Genomic DNA, 20,778 nt, shown 5'->3' on the forward strand with positions numbered 1-20,778 from the left:
TCACTTTGACTTTTTTCCTAAAGCAAAGGATGGGCATAAAATTATCAAAGATTCAAAATCTTTGATAATTTTATGCCCATTTTGACATTGTTCAGCTGGAGTACATCCAGAATGTATACCATTTGATACCAATTATTTATGTTCAACCTATGGATCAAAGTGCACCATTCAAAATCTGAATATTTTTATGGTCATTAAGAGTATGGAAAGTATCAGAAAGTACACATTGTAATATGTTAATGGAAGTACATTTCCTTGATAGCATAAGAATGGTAAGTAAAATTTGAGAAACGGTTTTGTAACAGATGATCATGAATTGTTTTCGTAAATCAGGCTTCAAGTATGGTCAAGTGATTCTGCAGTGAGGGTGAATTCAGAACAGTGGAATAATGTAGCAGCTGAGATCAATTACGATGATAAATTATTGAAATCTAGAAAAGTTTCGTAACTGATGATAAAATTTTAACACTAGTCTACATCGTTTTCCTAACATGGAAAAATTTAGCTGTTCTTAATTAATATTTGGGTGTTGATTCCAGATCTGATCTTAAGAAATGGCCATCATGTCTAGTTTTTTTATTATATCACACTTAATTTTGAACTTTTAAAATTTACATATTTAGACTATTTACATGTGAAATGGTACTAAAAATCATATTTCTATTTTTTGCTATCTAAAATTTGGGGAATGACAACACTGATTTTATCTCTAATTGCAACCAGATTCTCCATTTTTTTTGATAAATATACAGCTTGCATTTTTTTCTATGTACAACCCTTTAATCAAAAAGTGGAGCTAAGTCAGTGTCACAGATGTATTAATGTTTCAGATAAATTTTATGTTTTGCTGCCACCACATCACATTAAATTGGGGCGGATCAGAGGTATACATATGGGGGGGGGGCACAAGCCCTCCCCCCCCCCCCCAAGACGATCAGAAATTAAAAATATTTTTGTAAATAATAAAATATCAAAAGACTAAGTAGGAAAGACTAATAAAATATCTTTATCAAATATTTTTATCAATTTTTGTTAATTTAAATTTTTTTGAAGGTTAATAACTAATACACTTGCTAACTAATCAGTATACCCGGAATTTTGGAAAGGACGCCAAAAAAAATTTTGTTCCTGCTAGCCACGAAACGTTTCTTTACGAGAGAGAAGAGCGTGTTTTATTCCACTATACTTAAACTATCGGCCCCTGATCGGGCTTTCCATCGCGAAACCCCGATATTGTCCATGATCGTGGAACTGAAGATAGCTTGCAATGCCTTTCAGCTTTAAAGTGCAAATTCGAGTGTTTCCGTTTAAAAAAAAAAGTCGTCACTGGAAGCAGCAGAAATTACTGTAGTCGATTGTCATTGTGTTAAATCCCGATGTTTCGTGAAAAAAATTTTCATTCCGGGAGTAAAAAGCGCATGTCCGCCGAATTACGAATGTTAGTTTAGAAATTTTGCCGAATAACGAGCGTTAAATCGCTAATTTTGCCGAATAACGAGCGTTAAATCGTCAATCTCGCCAAATAGCGAATGTCAGATCACCAATCTCGCCAGATAATGAGTGCTGAATCGCCAAACATCGAGTTGATTGTTCCGAAATTCCCATTTTGCAACAATTTCTTTCCAAGTATAAAAAAATTAAAAACTTATAAAATTTTTTTTAGCTCATTTGAAGTGCTGCTGTTCAAGGCAGCAAATAGTGCCCACAGTAAGCAAAAATCATCTTAAATAGACGGGTGCAAACAATTTTATGATAGCCACTCTTTCAAACAAGGTGTCAAAAGCCTAAAGCACAAAAATCAAGCCGACGAAAAGATGTTTGATGACAAAAGACAGTGCAGTTTTATTTTGAAAAGGGTTGAGGGTTAACGAAAATATTCTTGTTAATTTCACTGTTCCAATCTATAAATATCTGCTCCGAATCTCATATTTTGCTGCTCCGAATCTCATATTTTGCTGCTCCGAATCTCATATTTTGCTGCTCCGAATCTCATATTTTGCTGCTCCAAATCCCGAATTTGCTGCTCCAAAACTGCTCCAAATCCTGAATTTTGCTGCTCCAAAGCTGCTCCGAAATGGACTTAGTCACTTCCCACCCCGAACATATGGACATCTGTCCCAGGTTTTTTGCACCTAAAAAATAATTTTTCCAAAATTAAATGACTTTCTTGTAATACGTCTTCTAAAAGAATTATTTGTAAGTCCTCAAATAAGGAAACTGTCAAGTGATTTTGTTTTCACGTAGAACAAGCTGCATAGCAATCATTCTCATCTGCAATGAAGGAGTTTTTAGAGAATCAAGGAAAGCAGGAACCCTTCAGTGATGATGAGTGATTGCTGTTGATTTTTGCAGAAAGAAGACCACAATATATAAGAGAAAAATTAATTATTTTTATAAAATACTGGAAAAAAATTGGTATAGATTTTGTTTTGTGTATATGTGCACTCTATGGATATTGTCATGATCACAATTTCCACTTTAAAGTATTCATTCTAAAAATCTAAAATCCCATTTCAAATATTAATTTAAAGTTAACATGTTCATTAACATCTTCCTACATTCTTTCCCACGCTGAGAATTGCAGCGCATTCATTTAATTTATATTAGATATAACTTGCTGGGATCCATCAACAACATTGACGCCAATATATGAAAGCATAATCATGACATAGAAGTCGTCACGCCATAACATACTTGTTTTTCAAAATATCTCTGGCATAAAAGATTGATGAAAAGATGCGGCGTTTCATCTTATGAATCATTGCTATGCCACGATCCGGATTTTACCAGTTGAAATCCAAAACACCTTCCCCTTTTCATTCTTTGGTTTCTTAATATGTGATGAGTGCAAAAGCACCTTATTAACCAATCACATTAGTTGTTCATGCGAACAAAGAAAACTGAAACTAAAGTAGTTCTGATTTTGCCTGTTGAGACAGACAGAGCTCACCAAGTTTTCTAGCAGAGAACACGCTCGTTCTCGGGAGTTCAATGAGGGTGTAGTCCTTAGTGTTGAAGTGCTAGGCACTTCGGGTGCTTTTGCGAAGATGTGTCTTTAATTTCTTAAAGCGCTAAAATGCGCTCAGTGCGTGGAGTGAGATGAGGGAAACTAATATGTGAGGTGCCGTCAAAGAGGGATACCTCGGTGAATGGCGTAAAAGGCCATCGCTCCAGGTGGTGTCTGGTGAGTGATTAATATTTTCTTTTTATATATATTGTCTTTGAGGGTGAGTGAGATAATGATGTTGATACATAATAATATAATATCAAAAGTAAAGAATAAACTTTATGTGGCACAACTATTATCTTGATTACGTTTTTGAGCAATGTCGATATATTTAAACTTGATATGATCGCGTTATCACGGCGCGCGACAATATTACGTGTATGTATATGAGGAAAAGAGTTATCTTGTTATTTTATATATATATAATGTGTGATGTATGGATATGGGAAATAACAAAAATTATATATTTATTAAAATAGTTATTAAGAATATGCAGATCATCTCCATTTTCAAGGTGTGTAAGTTTTTCATTATTAGTGCTCATTTATTAGTGCATATTTAAAAAAAATGGTCATCATTCATACAGAAAAAACTGTACATGATGGAGATTTTTTACAATCGTATTTTAATTCAGCACTCTGAAATTAGTCTAAAAAACTTATTTTACTCATGTTAGAAAAGAAAAATTATTGATCAGTGCAATTATTATCCTATGTGAATATTTGTGATTAAGTTGTGCAATTTTTTTTTGTAGTCAGTTTACGAATGCAGGTAGATTGATTGGATAATTTGAATTTTTTCCCCCAGTGACTTTGGACTTCGAATTGACTGACTATAACTGTAAAATATTTTTTTTTCAAGTATATTTTTGTGATATTATTTACATATCTCTTGAACATTTTTTGCTTTCTAGATTAATACAAATGCAATTACATTCCGAAACATGTGCATAAATCTAATAAAAAAAAATGGATGTTTAATTTAATGCAGGGGTTGGACAAGAATTATAATAGAGAAACCTTTTGGCAAAGATAGCGATTCCTCTGCTGCTCTTTCAAATCATTTATCATCCCTATTCAAGGAAGAAGAAATTTATCGCATTGACCATTACCTTGGCAAAGAAATGGTTCAAAACCTAATGACACTGAGGTAATATTGTTGTAAAGTTCATGTGTGTTTATTTTGCTACAGTACTAAAAGTTATCCTTTTCTGCTTTAAAATATAATATACTGTTTCCCTTCCTTGTGGGATTGATATTCTCTTTTCAATAACCAATAAATGAATAATTCATTTATTAGAATAATGAATGGTTAATAATGATTGGTTAATGGATAATTCATTTATTCCATAATTCACTGTGAAAAATTTTCTCTTTATTCTCTTCCCCCCTAACTTTGTTGGGCAAGTTGTCTGTTGTGGCTCATGTATTTGAGATATTTTAATTCGGTTAATGACTATTTGATTTTAAGGTTTGGAAATAGAATATTTGGCCCAATATGGAACAGAGAAAACATTGCATGTGTGATGATTTCTTTTAAAGAACCGTTTGGCACTCAAGGCAGAGGTGGATATTTTGACAGTTTTGGAATGGTCAGGTATGTGTCAAATGCACTTATCATAGTGTCGATATGTTCGATCTACATTAACTCTTTCATGGCAATACATTTCTCTGGTCCCTTGAGTATCATTATGCAGTCAACGCTGCTTAATGTGATCACATCAGGACTCAAGATTTCTGATGACAAATAACCAAATGATAACTATATCTGAAAAATGTCCCATTTATGACCAATGTCCCCTGCTGTGACGACACAACCCATTTGGTTGGACAAGACAAATGTTATGATTAAATGGGACAACTGTTTTTCTTTCCCAAATTGGTTTCCATTGGTTGCAAAATGATCAATCATTCCATTTTTATTTCATTCTAAAACAGGAGTTCTTTTGAGCTAAAATCTTTTTATTTTTGTTATTCAGCCATTATGAAGCATTAAAATAAAACTGTCTAATGCATGGTCTAATACGGAATTACAATATATTTAAAAAATGTGAATACGTTCCATAGATCCCTTGAGGATCGGGAAAAAGAAATTTTAATCTAGTCAACTGAAAGGAACTGACAGAGAACTGAAGGAAAGAACTTTTATTTTCATCATATATTTGTCTTCCCTGTAGGAAAGCCGTTGCAAAAGCAGCTCCACATGTACATGGACCATAACTAACACTAGTAATTGATTACAACTTTTAAGTACAGAAATGTTTGTCAACAAAGGCATAGGAGGAGAACACCTTCTAGCCTTCACCATAGTCTTGCAGTCTGATAACAATAACTTAGTTTAAATCTTAGCTTCAGAATAGGCAAAAAAAAAAAAAAAAACACCACGTGTAAATAAAAATAGATAATATCCAAAGTTCTGATAACCAAAAATGAATTTTCTCTGATGTTATGACATTGGTCTGTTCTGGTCTTTGCAAAAGTGATAACAATACTCAAATGATAACATTATCCATGATTATATAATAAGCAGTGTCGACTGTATAGGTTTTTCACTATATTTCCCTGTATATATGCGAATGAGAAATGTGTTTTAGTTAGGGAAAAAATTAGAGTATAATTTCAACTTATTCATAAATTAAGTTTTCCCATGCTCTGTTCTTTTACTTTTCCAGGTATAACTTTCATCTATCAAAGCACAATGATGTTTGATACTTTTAACAAATTTATTTCAATTTGGTTATTTTAATTTATTTCTACTGAACAGGGATGTCATGCAGAACCATCTCCTGCAGATACTTTGTCTTGTTGCTATGGAGAAACCAGTTTCCACTTTAGCTGAAGATATTCGTGATGAAAAGGTGATTTTGTTTATTTTTATTTATACAGTTAAAACTTGAGAACGAGGTATCAAAAATGATTCATTAAATGAACTAATTTGCAACAACTGAATTTCATTTTAACTGGTTAATTATATTTCTGCTATTCTGTTACTGGGACGGAACATATTTACATGAAATAGCTTCATACAGTTTTTGTATTGGCACTATTTAGAAGTGTTTAGTAGTATTTTCTTAAATTCACATGCTTGATCAATTGCAAATATACCATAAACTTCTTTCACACCTTTATTTAACCTGAAAGCATTGCACATATAGATTACATTTCAATTAAAATTTTTTAAAATTAAATATTTATGCAACTTCCGAGGCTTTTATTATCTCTATAGTTGTTATGAAATTCACATAAATTATTGAAATAGCTATTTTATAATGAATTTTTGGCAATTTTTTTTCTTTGTCGAGAAAATTGTGCAGAAGCACAATGAGAAGTTGCTAAGAGTGGAAAGAAGAAATGCTTTCGAATGTTTTTCTTGCCAAAGAAAAAATTGCCAACACAAAAGAAATGATAAAAATAATAAATAAAACCAAGATTTAAAATGTGGTCAAGATTTAAAATGACATCCTAGCCCAGATGCACTATCAAGATTGGAAATGAAGCGGCAGGTTATGAATAAAAACCTGCTTCCTGAATAAAAACTGTACATGAAAATACAACAGCCTCTCCTGATATGTAAATAAATGTTGTCTGAGATATACCATATATACTATGTATAAGCCAACCCTTGGGACCTCAAAATCACAATAAATTGAAAATTTGTGCATGTCGGGCGAACCCCAAAAAATCAGCAAATTTTAGAGGAAAAAATTCATGTATTTTACTATGAAGAACGATTCGAACTTTTTAATCCATTCTTTCTTCTAATTCTCTGAGTTCAAAAGCCAATCTGGTGTGGAATCTCTGTTTTCATCTTCAACTGTGCTGTCTGTCATCACTGTGGTCAATTTCAAAGAGGATGTCATCTTTGAAATTGTGAAACAGTTTGCATATGAAAGGAGTTGGGTACATAGGCCTATTCTAGGTTTTGTGAGTCTGATGATACCCAATAGCATTCAGTTGTCTTCTGTATTTTTAGGGCGTGTGTGTGTGTAGAGGCCTAAACAATATTTACAATGCTCAGCAAAGAGCTAACGGTGAAAGTGCTTCAGTCATCAAAAACAATTACACTGGCATTGAACACTAAAATTTTAACAAATTCTTTAAAAAAAGGGATGGACAATACAGTAAAACCATCTAGTCTACCTTGACTTATTTATATTGGACCTTGTAAATTTTACACTGTGCTTTTGGAAGTGGTCTCAAAAGAGCATCATTCTTGAAAAATTACATGTCTTGATAATTTGCTGCGTGCATTATTTGACATACTTGACTATGCAAGACTCCAAAAAAGAATGTAATATATGGTATACTCTCAGGAGAGACAGAAAATAATTATGTGTGCTGCTAATACCCCATTTTGGCAAAACATTGTTTTTATAACTGTCATTTTGCTTTAGCTCGAGTCAATCATAGGATATCTGAAATAGTGTTATGGGGAAAAAATAATTTTAATTTTTTTAAGATATATATTTTTTTTATTATGCTATGATTATATGTTGTGTCTAATGAAGGTACCCTCCCTGTCCTACTTTTTCTAAGTTTTTGAGTGGTAGCCCTGAGTAGGTAAAGAACTTGTTTCTGATGTTCTTCCTGTGTGATTCACACCCATGGACCTTCACGATAACCTTCATTGTGGACGATGAACACATCTTACCATTGCATCACTTGGACGCAAGTTATCGCACCCAACGTAGGGCTTGAACGTGCTGTCCTGAGATTTGAGTCTCGTACTCTACTGACTGATCTAGCCGGGCACTCATGAACCCACTGGTACACAAGGCCAATGTCATATTTCTTTAAAACATTTTTCCTAGTTACGACTAGGTTTCATTGTAGTATGTATTTCATCTTCAAAAGGCTTGTTGATGCTCACATGTAGAGGCTGTGAAATCGATGCAACTACACCAGGTACCAAAGCCAATGATGTTTTTAATTTTGTATTTAACATCATTGGTGAGTTTGAACATAGCTACACAAAAATCACTCTACTGATTAGTAACACTATCTTAAGTAGTCCAATTATGTCGTGGATCTTCAAGCTATCTGTGTGGAAGCCATTTAGCTCTATGGTTTGGTGAAGTGGGGGGATTAGATATTTCCTCAAAACAAAAAAAAACCCCTCGTATAAGCAGACTCCCACTCCAAATTAAAGAACAAAATTTTCAACAAAAAAATTCTGCTTATACACGAGTATACACGGTAACTATATAATAACCAAGATTCTCTTATAATAACAATCAGAGCAAAAAATTCTCTGGATTCAGTTAAAAACAGTCTCTGGGTTCATTAAAAACATGATTGCAGGAGTAAAACTCCTGCGGGTATAAGGGCTAGTATAAAAAAAAGTAATAAAAATGGAAATATGAAATGTACAATCCCCCAAAAAATTAGGTATTCTGACAACAACAAACTGAAGGTAACATACTGATAAACGATCTGAGACAAAGAAATTATGCTTCAAAATTCTATGCTTTAGCCTATTACTTGCAATTTCTAGGGCATGACTTAATTTTATGGGAAAAGTTACAAGCTGAAGGAAATGATATTAGAGAGAGAAAAAAACCTATGTGGAAGTGCTTTTCTTCCTGGTTGGCCCATTTTCTAACGGGCTAAAAAATAAATTGCCAAAGAAAAAAGGAATTGTGCTATAGCTGCTCCAAATTATGTTATCAGTTGCATTTATTCATTCCTTTTTCAAACTGAAGGCATCAAAACTGTTTTATAATAAAAAATGGTAATCGAGTTTGTGTTTCCAAATCTAATTGAAGCAAAATGTTTCTTGAAAAAATATTGAATACATGAATATTATTTCCTTTTTACATTATTAGATAATGTTTTGTTTTTCTTCATCTTTATTTCTCGATACAAGGTTAAGGTTCTGAGATATATGCCAGAGATCAAATTAAAAGATATAGTTCTTGGCCAGTATGTTGGTAATCCTGAACTTGATGGTGATGGGAAACTTGGATATCTTGATGACCCTACAGTTCCTAAAGGATCCGTGACTCCAACTTATGCTATGGCCACTTGCTTTATTAATAATGAAAGATGGGAAGGTGTGCCATTTTTCTTGAGATGTGGCAAAGGTGAGAGCATGGATGCTTTTTTCTTCCTCTCTTGTTAATGATATAACTATCTAATATGTTGATAATTGCAGATAAAAAATAATTTAATGTGGTAGTTTTAAATTTTATTTTGGCATATTTTTTAGAGTAATATACATAATTTCAATGTTGAGAAATAATTTCATGGTTGAGAAATAGTTTCATGTTTGCAGTTGCTAATTCTTTTTATTATCATATAAAATTTGCTAAATGCAAAGTCTTTTGTTCAACATGAAGCTTTGCACAGGTTGGTTAGCTCTCGAAATCTAGAATAGGCCAAAGCAGCTGGATGAACATAACTATTACAAAAGTCACCAATAACAAGCCAATTTTATGGTGGCATGCTTATAAAAACAAAGCATCTCATGAATACAAGTGAAATGTCAGCCTAGTCACTCTCAACTTCGAGGCGCAAATGCGAGCCGATCGCCCCATTAAAAAGTCTCGCCACTAAGAGCAACACGCCTACAACGATAAATTATTCAATCATTACACTTCACTCACAGTTAGAAAAACTGGTGGCAGTGTAACGTATTGCGACCAGATCCTGGTCGAACCCCCAAAATTGCAACGTCCCTTATGGGAGTTGCTTGCCCGGTTCGAAATATCCAGTAATAAAGTGGCAAACGACAAGTGGAAAATGATTGCAAATAAACTTTCGCATGAAATATTATTTATTCAAATTAATTATAGGGTTAGTCAATTTTAACAATAGATTAGTATAACATGGAGCCCTCTATTTGACGTTAACAGTAAAGATACTGGCTCACCAATTGATGATCATCAACAGTCAACTTGTATATTGATCGGACATCCGATGTTGTTAGCCTTTCCCCGTCAGTATCAAAGAAGTTTTCTCGGTTGAGAGCCGGAACACCTTGATCAGTTCCAGGGGGCCTCTCGGTTGAGGGCCGGACTACCTTGCTCAGCTCCGGGGGGCCTCTCGGTTGAGGGCCGAACCACCTTGATCAGCTCCGGGGGGCCTCTCGGTTGAGGGCCGGACCACCTTGCTCAGCTCCGTGGGGGGGGGGGGGGGCTCTCGTTTGAGGGCCGAACCACCTCGATCAGCAATGAAGAACTTTGACTGTGAAGATTATTTAATATTTTTGATTCCGGACCTGCCGGAAAACGGATTCAAACAATGTAAATTATTGCATTTTAACAAATCAGCTTAAGGCCAATGGATACGGTAGCAAGACGGTGAACCGTCCTACTAGAGGGCTTCAGTTGAATAGAACAAGGAAAGATGAACGCAGAATCAGAGCTGCTACAACGTACGGCCGGTATTTAAAGGAAAAACATCCGACCGCACGTGTCTGATCAAGCCAATCGGCTTCAAGGTCACCTCATTTGCATGCGATCGCAGGCGGACATCACGATCGGCCTTGATCGTCGCCATACGATCACAGCTGCAGATTAGTAACATTTATGACAACAGATCACGTGACGGCGACTACGGACTTTTACGCTGGGGGATCATCGGCACGTTACAGCAGATGGCAGCACGACACATAACAAGCATTACACAGAAACAAACTTCACGTCAGGTTTCACTACACGTACACACACATTCCTGCATGTACCAATTCGTTAGAGGTTCCGCAGAGAAATATGGACGAGGTGCATGTGTGGTTTAGTAGTAGTAGTAGCCTAGTCACTCTGTTCTATTGTGCAAAAATACAAAAAAATGCTGTTTTGAATTTGAATGAAATGCTTCCTCAAATGAACCCGTACATAGATATGCCTTCACAATGCAAGGTGTCCAGGTTTGTGTTGAAAACAGAATATTTTTACAGGCACAGAATGCAGCAACATACACTATAAAATGTTAAAGAGCAACTGGCTTTAACAAGATCAATTTGTACAGAGCTACAGCACAGAGCAATGGCAATCTGGTGATGAATTACTGATAGATATGATGTTTGTGGAGGGAGTGAGTAAAGAGTCTACACACACACACACACACACACACACACACACACACACACACACACACACCCTGCCAAATATATATAATCTCTCCTACTTATGTACTTTTTTTAAGATCTTGTTTATAAGATATTATCCATAATGGAAGTTGGGAAATAATTCATGGCAAGTGGGACCCCTTTTTTCTCTCTCTCTCATGTTAACCTTTGTTGTAAATACTGTTACAGTATATTAAATTTGATTTATATATTAAGATTAATTAATCGTGATTATTATCTTAAGTGATTGAAATTTTAAAAAAAGAATTATCTCAACGAATTGGTGCACAAAAAGTTCAGTAATTTATCTCACTTTTTTCATCCTAATGATAGCACTCAATGAAAGAAAAGCTGAAGTTCGAATACAGTTCCGAGATGTACCTGGTGATATATTTCAAGGCCAGTGCAAGAGGAATGAATTGGTGATCAGAGTCCAACCTGGTGAAGCAATTTATGTGAAACTCATGAACAAGAAGCCTGGAATGTCATTTGACATGGAGGAAACAGAACTTGATTTATCCTACAACAGCAGATATAAGGTTGATTTCCTTAAATTTTATCTTAGCAGACATGTTAATGTGTTATTTAGTAAAATGAATTGATAAATAACTTGATATTTTCTTTCTTGAACATTTTATACCATATTTATCTCGGTAATTATTTGCTTTATTAGTGCACAAAAGATAATAAATTTTTTACATATTCCCAAGATACATGCATTTTACATAGGATTGTAAATTTGTGTTTCTCAATTTTTTTAAAAGTATTTATTCAATTTTCAAGTATGACTCTCAAACATAAAATCTTAACAAACACTGAGCTATGGTAAAGAGAGCTCTAACTAAGAGTGGCAAATAAGAGTTCTAACTTTATTGCTATGCGTACAGTAAAACTCTTTAGGCAGCCACCTTTATTTCATGGTCAACTTCCCTTCGCAACCATTTTTTTTGGAATGGATAGACAATACAAATTTAAAATATTTCATAGACATAATACAAAAAGCCACCCCCATTTCGTGATCATCTCTGCATTAAATAACTGCGCAAAAACTTTCATTTTAAACTTTCTTTTTTTTTAATGTGACCTGATGTTTTGACATGCCCCTGAAATGTTCTTTTCCTGTCTACCACCGTACAACTTCCATTCGGCAGTCATCTCCACAGGCAGCCACTTTTTTTCAGAATGCTTAGTGACTGTTTTAAAGAAGTTGGTTTTACTGTATATGTGTATTGTGTGCTATTGTATAAATTATGACAATAACAGTATGGTAAATTGAATTGTCCTTTCTCTAAAAAAACATCCTCTCATTTCTAGTGGATATATTTCTTCATACAAATATGAAGCATATATGGCAAGCAATCAGGCTGGGCATTCCTCCCCGTCTTATAATATAAAGATGACTTCCTCAACATATATAATTTGGCTAATACATCTAAAATCCAGAATAGATTTGGTGCTGTAAACAGCGTTTAATTCATAAAATTAGCATTATGCATGGAAATGTTAGCTTCTTTTCATATAGCATTCAGAATTCTTTACGAATTGTAAGGAACATTCGTTGCACAATAGAATTCCTTGCAGCAGGAAGCCATAAAAAGCATAACTTAAAGAATGACTGTTTTAATCTCATATAAACTTCATATAATGGATTGAATGAAATATTTTTTCCTAAATACACCCACTTTCTTCTATAGTTCATGAAGTGACATTATAGTAATATTTTGTACCCTGTATGTGTAATGTTTGAATTTTCTTATAGCAATGGATTCTCTTTCATATTAGTCCAGATTTGGTGTTATTGATTTATTGTTATCTTTGTTTATATTGATTATTTGCGTTTCTAAGAATACTTTTTTTTGCCTGAAATAACAAATTTGACGTCTTTCAATATACACTGCTGGCCACCCAAATTGCAACACCAAGAAAGACAAGAGATATCGCAACAATATTTATTTTGTAGATAACATATTGACCAAGCATCAAATGATTAAATTTATAGACTTCTGTGAAGTGTGATTCCTGCCAAAATCAGTAGCCAGAGTAGCCGCCATTGTTGGAGATCACCGCTGCCACACGCCTCGGCATTGATTCAAAGAGACTTTGGATGTGTTCTTGGGGTACAGCAGACCAAGCAGCTTCCATGCGTTGCCAAAGTTGATCTGGTGTGGCAGCTGGGGATGTAATCTGGGTCAATCGTTGAGCAACCATGGACCACATGTTTTCTATCGGCGAAAGATCCGGAGAGCGAGCTGGCCAGGGAAGCAATTCAATCTGGCGATTGACGAAGAACCGTTGGACAATGCGTGCCACGTGTGGTCGCGCATTATCCTGTTGAAATATGGCTGTGGGCAAGCCCTGAAGGTAAGGAAGGACAACAGGCTCCAACACCTCGGAGATGTAGCGCTGGCTTTTTAAAGTACCGGCAATGCGTACTAGAGGAGTGCGAGAGTGATATCCAATACCGCCCCATACCATAATACCCGGTGCAGGACTAGTGTAGCGGTGCATAACGCAGCTGTTCAGCATCCTCTCTCCACGATGTCTCCAGACTCGAATCCGACCATCATGGTGTTGCAGACAGAAGCGTGACTCGTCAGTAAAGACAATTTCATTCCATTGTGCCGTCCACATCCTTCTTTCATCGTACCATTGGCGGCGGAGACGTCTGTGGTTCTGCGTCAAGGGTAGACGAAGCAATGGACGTCTTGCGGACAGACCACTCTGCTGTAAACGGCGTCGAATGGTACGCGCAGACACTGGATGATGCGGTACAGACTGAATGTGCTGTGCTATGGTTCGTGATGTGGCTGAGCGGTCCGTCACTGCCATGCGCACAATACGCCTGTCATCACGTGAAGTGGTGCACTGAGGTGGATGCGATCAAACACGTCGGTCCGTCGTACCCTCCTGCATCCAACGATCACATATCCGCATTACAGTTGCTTGGTTTCGTCCAACACGACTACCGATTTCCCTGAAAGATAATCCACAATCTCGGTAGGCCACTATCCTTCCTCTGTCGAACTCGGATACTTGATCAATAGATGATCGCTGTTTTCTACGAGGCATAATTGATCGTTTTTTTGAAAAAACCACAAGAAAAACACAATTGCCGTACTTCAAATCGTCGAAATCTCCAAGCCTTAAATAGCGCTTTGAAGTGGCGCCACAGGCGTGCGTGATGTGCGTCTGCGCTGAAATTCTAATCATTTGCATATCTCACCTCCGCTAATGCATGTTGTAAATTTCATATTATTTGCATGCTTCCTTCAGGGTGTTGCATTTACGGTGGCCAGCAGTGTATTTTTTTTCAACCTTGTCTATATATACACATGACGTAATGGGTATTTATTATATACTAATGTGATTAAATTACAATATTTTTAGAATCTGGTTATGCCTGATGCATATGAGCGGCTCATACTTGATGTTTTCTGTGGAAGCCAGATGCATTTTGTTCGCAGTGATGAACTAAAAGAAGCTTGGAGAGTTTTCACCCCGCTACTGCATCAAATAGAAAAGGAAAAGGTCAAACCATTGCCATATAAATATGGAAGGTAACTATATATCAAGTAACTTACAAGTGGTTTCCAGACTATCGGGCCATGGTCTAAGACAGCGGTTCGCAACCGGTGCTTCGCAGAGCCCTTGGGGAACTGTGTGTACTTCCGAGGGGCTCCGCAGCCACTCAAGGATAATATAATAAATTAATAAATTTGATAAACAAAAAATGAGGCCTAAAGAGTACCACCATATAAATATACTAAAAAGGGCTCCTCGAGTTAAACAGGGCTCCGCCATAGAAATTACACACTGAAAAGGATGAGAACCATTAGTCTAAGGGATTTTCTTCCTAACGTTTAATCCACATCTGTGGCAGGTATCTTCTGAGGTTAAACGAACGTAGGTGCCCGTGACAAGTAAGAAAGGCTTCGTACATCAAGTCCCATAGACTTGTTCTCTATATAAACTTCTGAGGCTTGATTGGTCGCAGAAGAATTGCATTTGTTGGCTTGTGTGGATGTGTCATGCACTGATTGGCTGTGTTTGGTGATTGGTTGTTGAAGTCATTTTCTCTATTTCTCTCGTTGGGGACACATCTCTGCACTGCTGAAGTAATGGGACCTAAGTGGGATGCACCTTCATCGTCTTGTCCATTTGATTTTTATTGTGGTGCTTGAATATTTCAATGGTTTCTCTATGTAGACGAGCATGGTACTGCACTTCGGATGATATTACCTCAGTGTTTTAAAATTTAATTTTGTGACCTGTTCCACATGTTCTGTAATGGCTGAACTTTCTTTTTTTCCCAGACAGTAGCTTCTCAAGTATTCCTTTATTCTTGTAGCAGTACTTCTTTATGTTGTTCCTATGTATACTTTTCCACATGAGCATGGAAACTGGTAAATACATGCCATGCAAAGCGGGTTTCTCGGATCTTTTGCAGAGCATAGCAGTTGCACTAAGTTTCTGGTGGGTTTGAAAATGGGCTTGATGCTGAACTTTTCGAGAACTCTACCAATTCAATCGGTGACCTTCCAGATGTATGGTAAATAGACTTTGGCTCCTGATTTTCTTTAATATTGTTTTTCCTGCAAGGTCATATGGCTCTTTAAATCTCTTTTATCATATAACTTAGCTCTCATCCATGATGTAGATGTCCATCTACAAAATGCCTTCAAAGCTAACTCAAAGGACAATTCAATCCATGTGAAAATGTAGTTATTTAGCATTTTATGCCCTTTCTCTTCATACTCCTTGAAATAAAGGCCAAAAACATTTTCCTCCACCATGTTTCAATCTACAGGGTCATTCAAAAATAATCAACAGATGTCAAAGTAATGTACCTCAAAAATGACAAATGACGACAAAATAAATAATATCTTGTAAACTGCGAAGACATTTCAAGTTTCTTCCTACTAATAAATGTTCTATGTGTCCTTTTTCTTTATGTGCCACACATCTATATGGTAGTCTAATTCATCTTGGATACAGTTCATCATGTCTGTATTGATGTTCATAAAAGCGGTGGTAATTCTGTTCTTGAGCTCATTCAACGTAGGTGGCGGTAGAGGCACATACACAGCATCTTTTAATTAAACCCCCAGGAAAAAGTCACAAACAGTAAGATCAGGAAACCTGAAGGCTACCTGAAAATGACCAAGTCATAATCACCACATTAGAAAATCCATTGTCCAGAAATTTCATTGTCCAGGAAGCAACAAACTTCTCTGTGCCAATGTGGTGGAGCCCCATTCTGCTGAAAAATGAAATTGGTGGAACCCTTGTTCAATTGCGGAAATAACCATCCCCCCATCATGTTGAGCTAAGTAGGACCACTTACAGTGTTTTCAATCAAAAAAAAAAAAGCCTATACACCTTCCGCTTCAAGACTGTTGCAAATATATAATAAAATAAATATTTTAGGAGAATCCCATTGAATTCGCACATTGTGGTGGTTTAGCACCAGGTAATAAATCGTAGGAGTGTGGCTCTAATTTAATTTTAAAAAATACTCAAAATGTGTTCAAGAATTACTGTACCTCAATTTCTACAGTCACCTGTCCTCTTACTTCCAATTAGAAAACTAACAAAAAAAAGTTCCATGTTTCAAAGTGCAACATTCACTGAGATATTTAAATTAGAAAATTGGAGAAAAGTTGGACAAACACTTATGGACAAACACTTCTTTCCGTTATTTATGTTATTTTTTTCCCCTTCTAGATTTTCTCCAATTTTTCAATTCAAATATCTCAGCAAAAATTGAACTTAGAAACATTGAATTCTTTTGGTTGGCTTCAATAGACAAACAACATCGTTCTAATTGGAAGTGAGAGAACAGGAGGAACATGTATAAAACTTTATTTTATTTAATGATAGTGTATTTTCACTCTCAAAATTGATAATTTTTGAACACATTTTGAGTATTTTTAAATTACAGCCATACCTCTACAATGAACAGTTGATGAGATAAAGGCCAAACTAAGGCTTACAGGACACCCTGTACATAATCACTTGATATTTATTCGAAACTAACATATTCTGTAATAAATATGACGAGTGTTTGAATTGATGGATCTTCAAAGTATTTTGACATATAAGAGCGTTTTTAACTAATTTGGACCGAGGATCAGACAGATGAAAGAAAATTTAAATTACTGACAGAGATTGAAACTTTACACATAGAATCAGTTGGGTATTTTATATTGGAATATTGCATTGAATATGAATGAATGACAATGATTAGGCAAATAAATTGTAATGAAAAATTAGGAGATTGTCTCGTACAGCAAATAGGGATATCATAAATTATATATCATGTTGCTGTGTTTTTCAATTTGTGGTCAACAAAGAGGGCAGGTAGTCTGCAGGCAGACTTTAAAAATTATTTTCTGACATTATGAAAATCAGTTAATTGTATGTCACAGATATTAGAAATATTCACATGCTACAATGGTTCTCCATGAATTGTTTAAAAGATGTTTCACCGGCTCTTTGGTTCAGAAAGGTTGAGAAATAGTGCAATATTGTAAGATTTGCGTACAACAAAGTATTCTTAAAATATATGTTGATGTATTTAGTTTATTTTATCTGCAGCTAATGAAAAGTAAATTACAAAGTGAATAAGTAAAGCAGTGAACCTTCACGCATCACCTGGTGTCTGCCAAAATCCCATGCTGTTATCGGGGAGGGGGGGGGGGATAGGATAAACTATCATGAAGAACAACTTTCCCCACCCTCTTATTCACTGCCTTAGCCAAATGCATCATAAATTGGAATCTTATACTCTGCCCAAGGTGTCAAAATTAGAACAAAGGAAATGCCCAAAAACTTATTCTACAAATAGTATCAACACCCAACAGAATATATTAATGCTGTATCTGGGCAAGATCCGGATTATTGAGGGATAAATCATAAGTTCTACCGTACTCGTGGTTTTACATTATCGTGAGAAATTTTTATATCCTATTATTATTAAAATTATTTTTTTTATTTTACAGCCGAGGACCAGAAGAAGCTGATAAGCTCTCAGAAAATTATGGATTCAAATTTTATGGGACATATAAGTGGGTCAATCCTGCTCGTATGTAAATGGATAATTTCTCTGAAACATGTACTGTATGTCCTGCTGAGAATTTACTTAAACACACTACTCAGAAAGAAGAGAAACAAGCTCGGAGTCCATGAAAATGATTTACGAATCTACTGGTTATGATCCACGTTTTTATGATCAAACATATTGAAAACTGTTTTTTTTGTATTAAATTTCTTCATCTTTTAATGAGGAAAAACTAGACATGACGTGAATGAAGAGCCTTATTTATGACAAATGTTCAGGTTTAAAAAATACCTTATACAAATTTTATTATTGCACGCCCCCCTCCCCCAGTTTTTCTACAGTTTATATTGTATAAAAAAAATGTTTATTTTATGTGTTGTAGTTTTCGTAAGTCTTGATTGATTACCTGTGAAAAAAAGATTAGAAAATTGTTTGTGCATTCCACCGTTGTTGATTAGGGAATAACCCATTAAAATTTGTTATCTGTTGGAAAATCTGTTTAAGTATGTTTGTTGAACAGTTTTAGAGTTCAAAGTGTCATTTTATTGATGTTATGAAACTTTTCTGTACACATTGTTTTATTTTGCTGTTATCAACTGGCTGTTTAACTATGTGTTGTGTGGATAGATGCTTTGATATACAAATATAGAAAATCATATGAACTGTAAGGTGTCCCAGAGGTAATGCAGGATTGAACATATATATTTTTCTCCCATTAGATGAACAGCTCAATAGTATGAAGTCCCCTATATCGTGGTTAATCTTGATGCATCATTGCATGGGAGTGTCATGATTAAAAAAATAAAAAGTTTTGTCAAGGTTGTGGGAAACTTGAATATGTTCAGACGTATTATTTTGAGAAAGAAAATGCAATGGATTTTTGCAGTAGAATTGTCTGTGTATTTTCACACGTACAGGATATAACTCGTATGAAAACTAAAACCAGATCACTATATAAGGCGATTGGCATTCATTGAGTAATATACTTCATTACACGATGCCAAAATATTATTCAACTCTGATTCCTGTATTGTGGCACTTCGATTAATTGAAATATGTGTATGCTACCTATCTAGAACAATTAATTTAAGCGCACTCAAAATCTTGCATTACTTTACAAGACATTTGTTATTTGGTGATGTAAAACACTATAGATGTTGTATGTGTAAATGACGTTTTGTTTTCTTTAATAGCTTTTCTTTTGATAAATTTTCAGCATATTTTTGAAATTTGGTCCGTGAAATAATGATCAAAAAGACATTTTATTCTTTCCCCTTTACTTTTTTTCGGAGTTTAAAGCGAAGTAATAAAAAAAGAATTGATAAATGAATTTTTTTCACAAAACAATGTTAAATAAAAAAAAACAGGAGAATCCTTTGGCAGGGCACAACTTTTTGTTTTGTTAAATTTTTTGTACGTGGGGTTCGACAATGTGTTTTTTCAACAATAAATTTATCAGGGAAAACTTTTTATAGTTTTTATAGTTTGAATATACTGTATTGTGTTTGAAACTTCTTCTGTGGCTATGTTTTATTTATTGTTGTGGAAGGAGAACTTAGTTTTTTCTAGTTTTCTGATGTTCGTTCCATTTAAAAAAAATTGTTTTTTTTTGTAGTTTCGGCATTCCTATACTTCCTCCTTTTGTTTATACTGTAAGAACATTTTTTATGCTGTAACAGTTACAATTTTTTATGATAGTGATAGGAATCGAGAACCCCCATGTTCTGTTACACCCCGGATAATGTAAGCACATTGTCCCGGGGAACCATTTATTGGTCTAAGAAAATAACAATGCCTTCCATCACTGGAGGCGTGAACAAAATTTATGTACATGGGCACAATTTTTCATGAAACATTCATATTAGTTTTATTCATCTCAACTTGTTATAATCTCTTCAACATTTATAAATTAGGACAGCAGCCACAACAATTATTTATATGAATACACACACGCGCAAGGACGGATGCAATACAATGGACTATATTTTCAGAAAATGCTCAGAAGTTTACTCGGAGCTATTCTGTATATAAGCTATTTCTGTCTGTGTATTAAAATAATTCCTGAGAAACTTCTATAAATTTTGTTGAAGGTTGTATTTCAAGTTGTATATAAGAAAGGAATTCCGTATTTAAATAATGAAAAAAATATTTCAATTTTTTTTATATATATGTACTGAGAAAAAATTTCATATTTTTAGATGTTCGCTGTTAATAAAATTTATTGCTTATTGTATATTTTTTTGGAAACGTGTGTGATGCATTGTGAAGATATTTACTGCGCCTTTATTTTTTTTTATTTACATGCAAATAAAATGCTTCATTACATGAACAAAAATCCTCTGAAAATTTTCTATTATAACCCATTAACTCATAAAAGCTCATTTAGCATATCATATACCACACTACATCATCCTTATATTGCCACCAGCTATAATTACAGGTTATTGTTGCCGAAATTTGTCAGTAAGGAGTTTAAATTATATATTTATTGATGCACCAGACTGTATGGTTGGTCTCAAGTTTGATATGTTGAACGATTATTTCATCAAAATCAAATTTTCAACTATATCTAAGGAAATAGAATTGCCTTAGCAATAGTCCAGGGGTCCACAAGCTTGGTATAGGCAGAAATAGACTTTGTAGC

At 34.8% G+C, this 20,778-nt stretch overlaps 1 protein-coding gene across 2 annotated transcripts in view; it reads left to right on the forward strand.

The window, feature by feature from the left end:
- The window catches only part of Zw (glucose-6-phosphate 1-dehydrogenase Zw), a 45,735-nt gene extending 25,368 nt beyond the window's left edge, over window positions 1–20,367 (forward strand). For both annotated transcript variants that reach the window (XM_089248909.1, XM_089248908.1), the window contains exons 5-11: window positions 3,998–4,156; window positions 4,478–4,603; window positions 5,771–5,864; window positions 8,873–9,089; window positions 11,408–11,613; window positions 14,462–14,631; window positions 18,076–20,367. In XM_089248909.1, the coding sequence (XP_089105035.1) occupies window positions 3,998–4,156; window positions 4,478–4,603; window positions 5,771–5,864; window positions 8,873–9,089; window positions 11,408–11,613; window positions 14,462–14,631; window positions 18,076–18,166 (1,063 nt within the window). In that variant the 3' untranslated portion in view covers window positions 18,167–20,367. The remainder of the gene's footprint in view (window positions 1–3,997; window positions 4,157–4,477; window positions 4,604–5,770; window positions 5,865–8,872; window positions 9,090–11,407; window positions 11,614–14,461; window positions 14,632–18,075) is intronic.
- Window positions 20,368–20,778: the final 411 nt, after the last annotated feature.

This window comes from Pholcus phalangioides, unplaced genomic scaffold, assembly GCF_987345545.1.
Source record: "Pholcus phalangioides strain wild (caught in Gottingen) unplaced genomic scaffold, Ppha-v1.0 ptg000021l_1, whole genome shotgun sequence".
Classification (NCBI taxonomy): Eukaryota; Metazoa; Arthropoda; class Arachnida; order Araneae; family Pholcidae; genus Pholcus; species Pholcus phalangioides.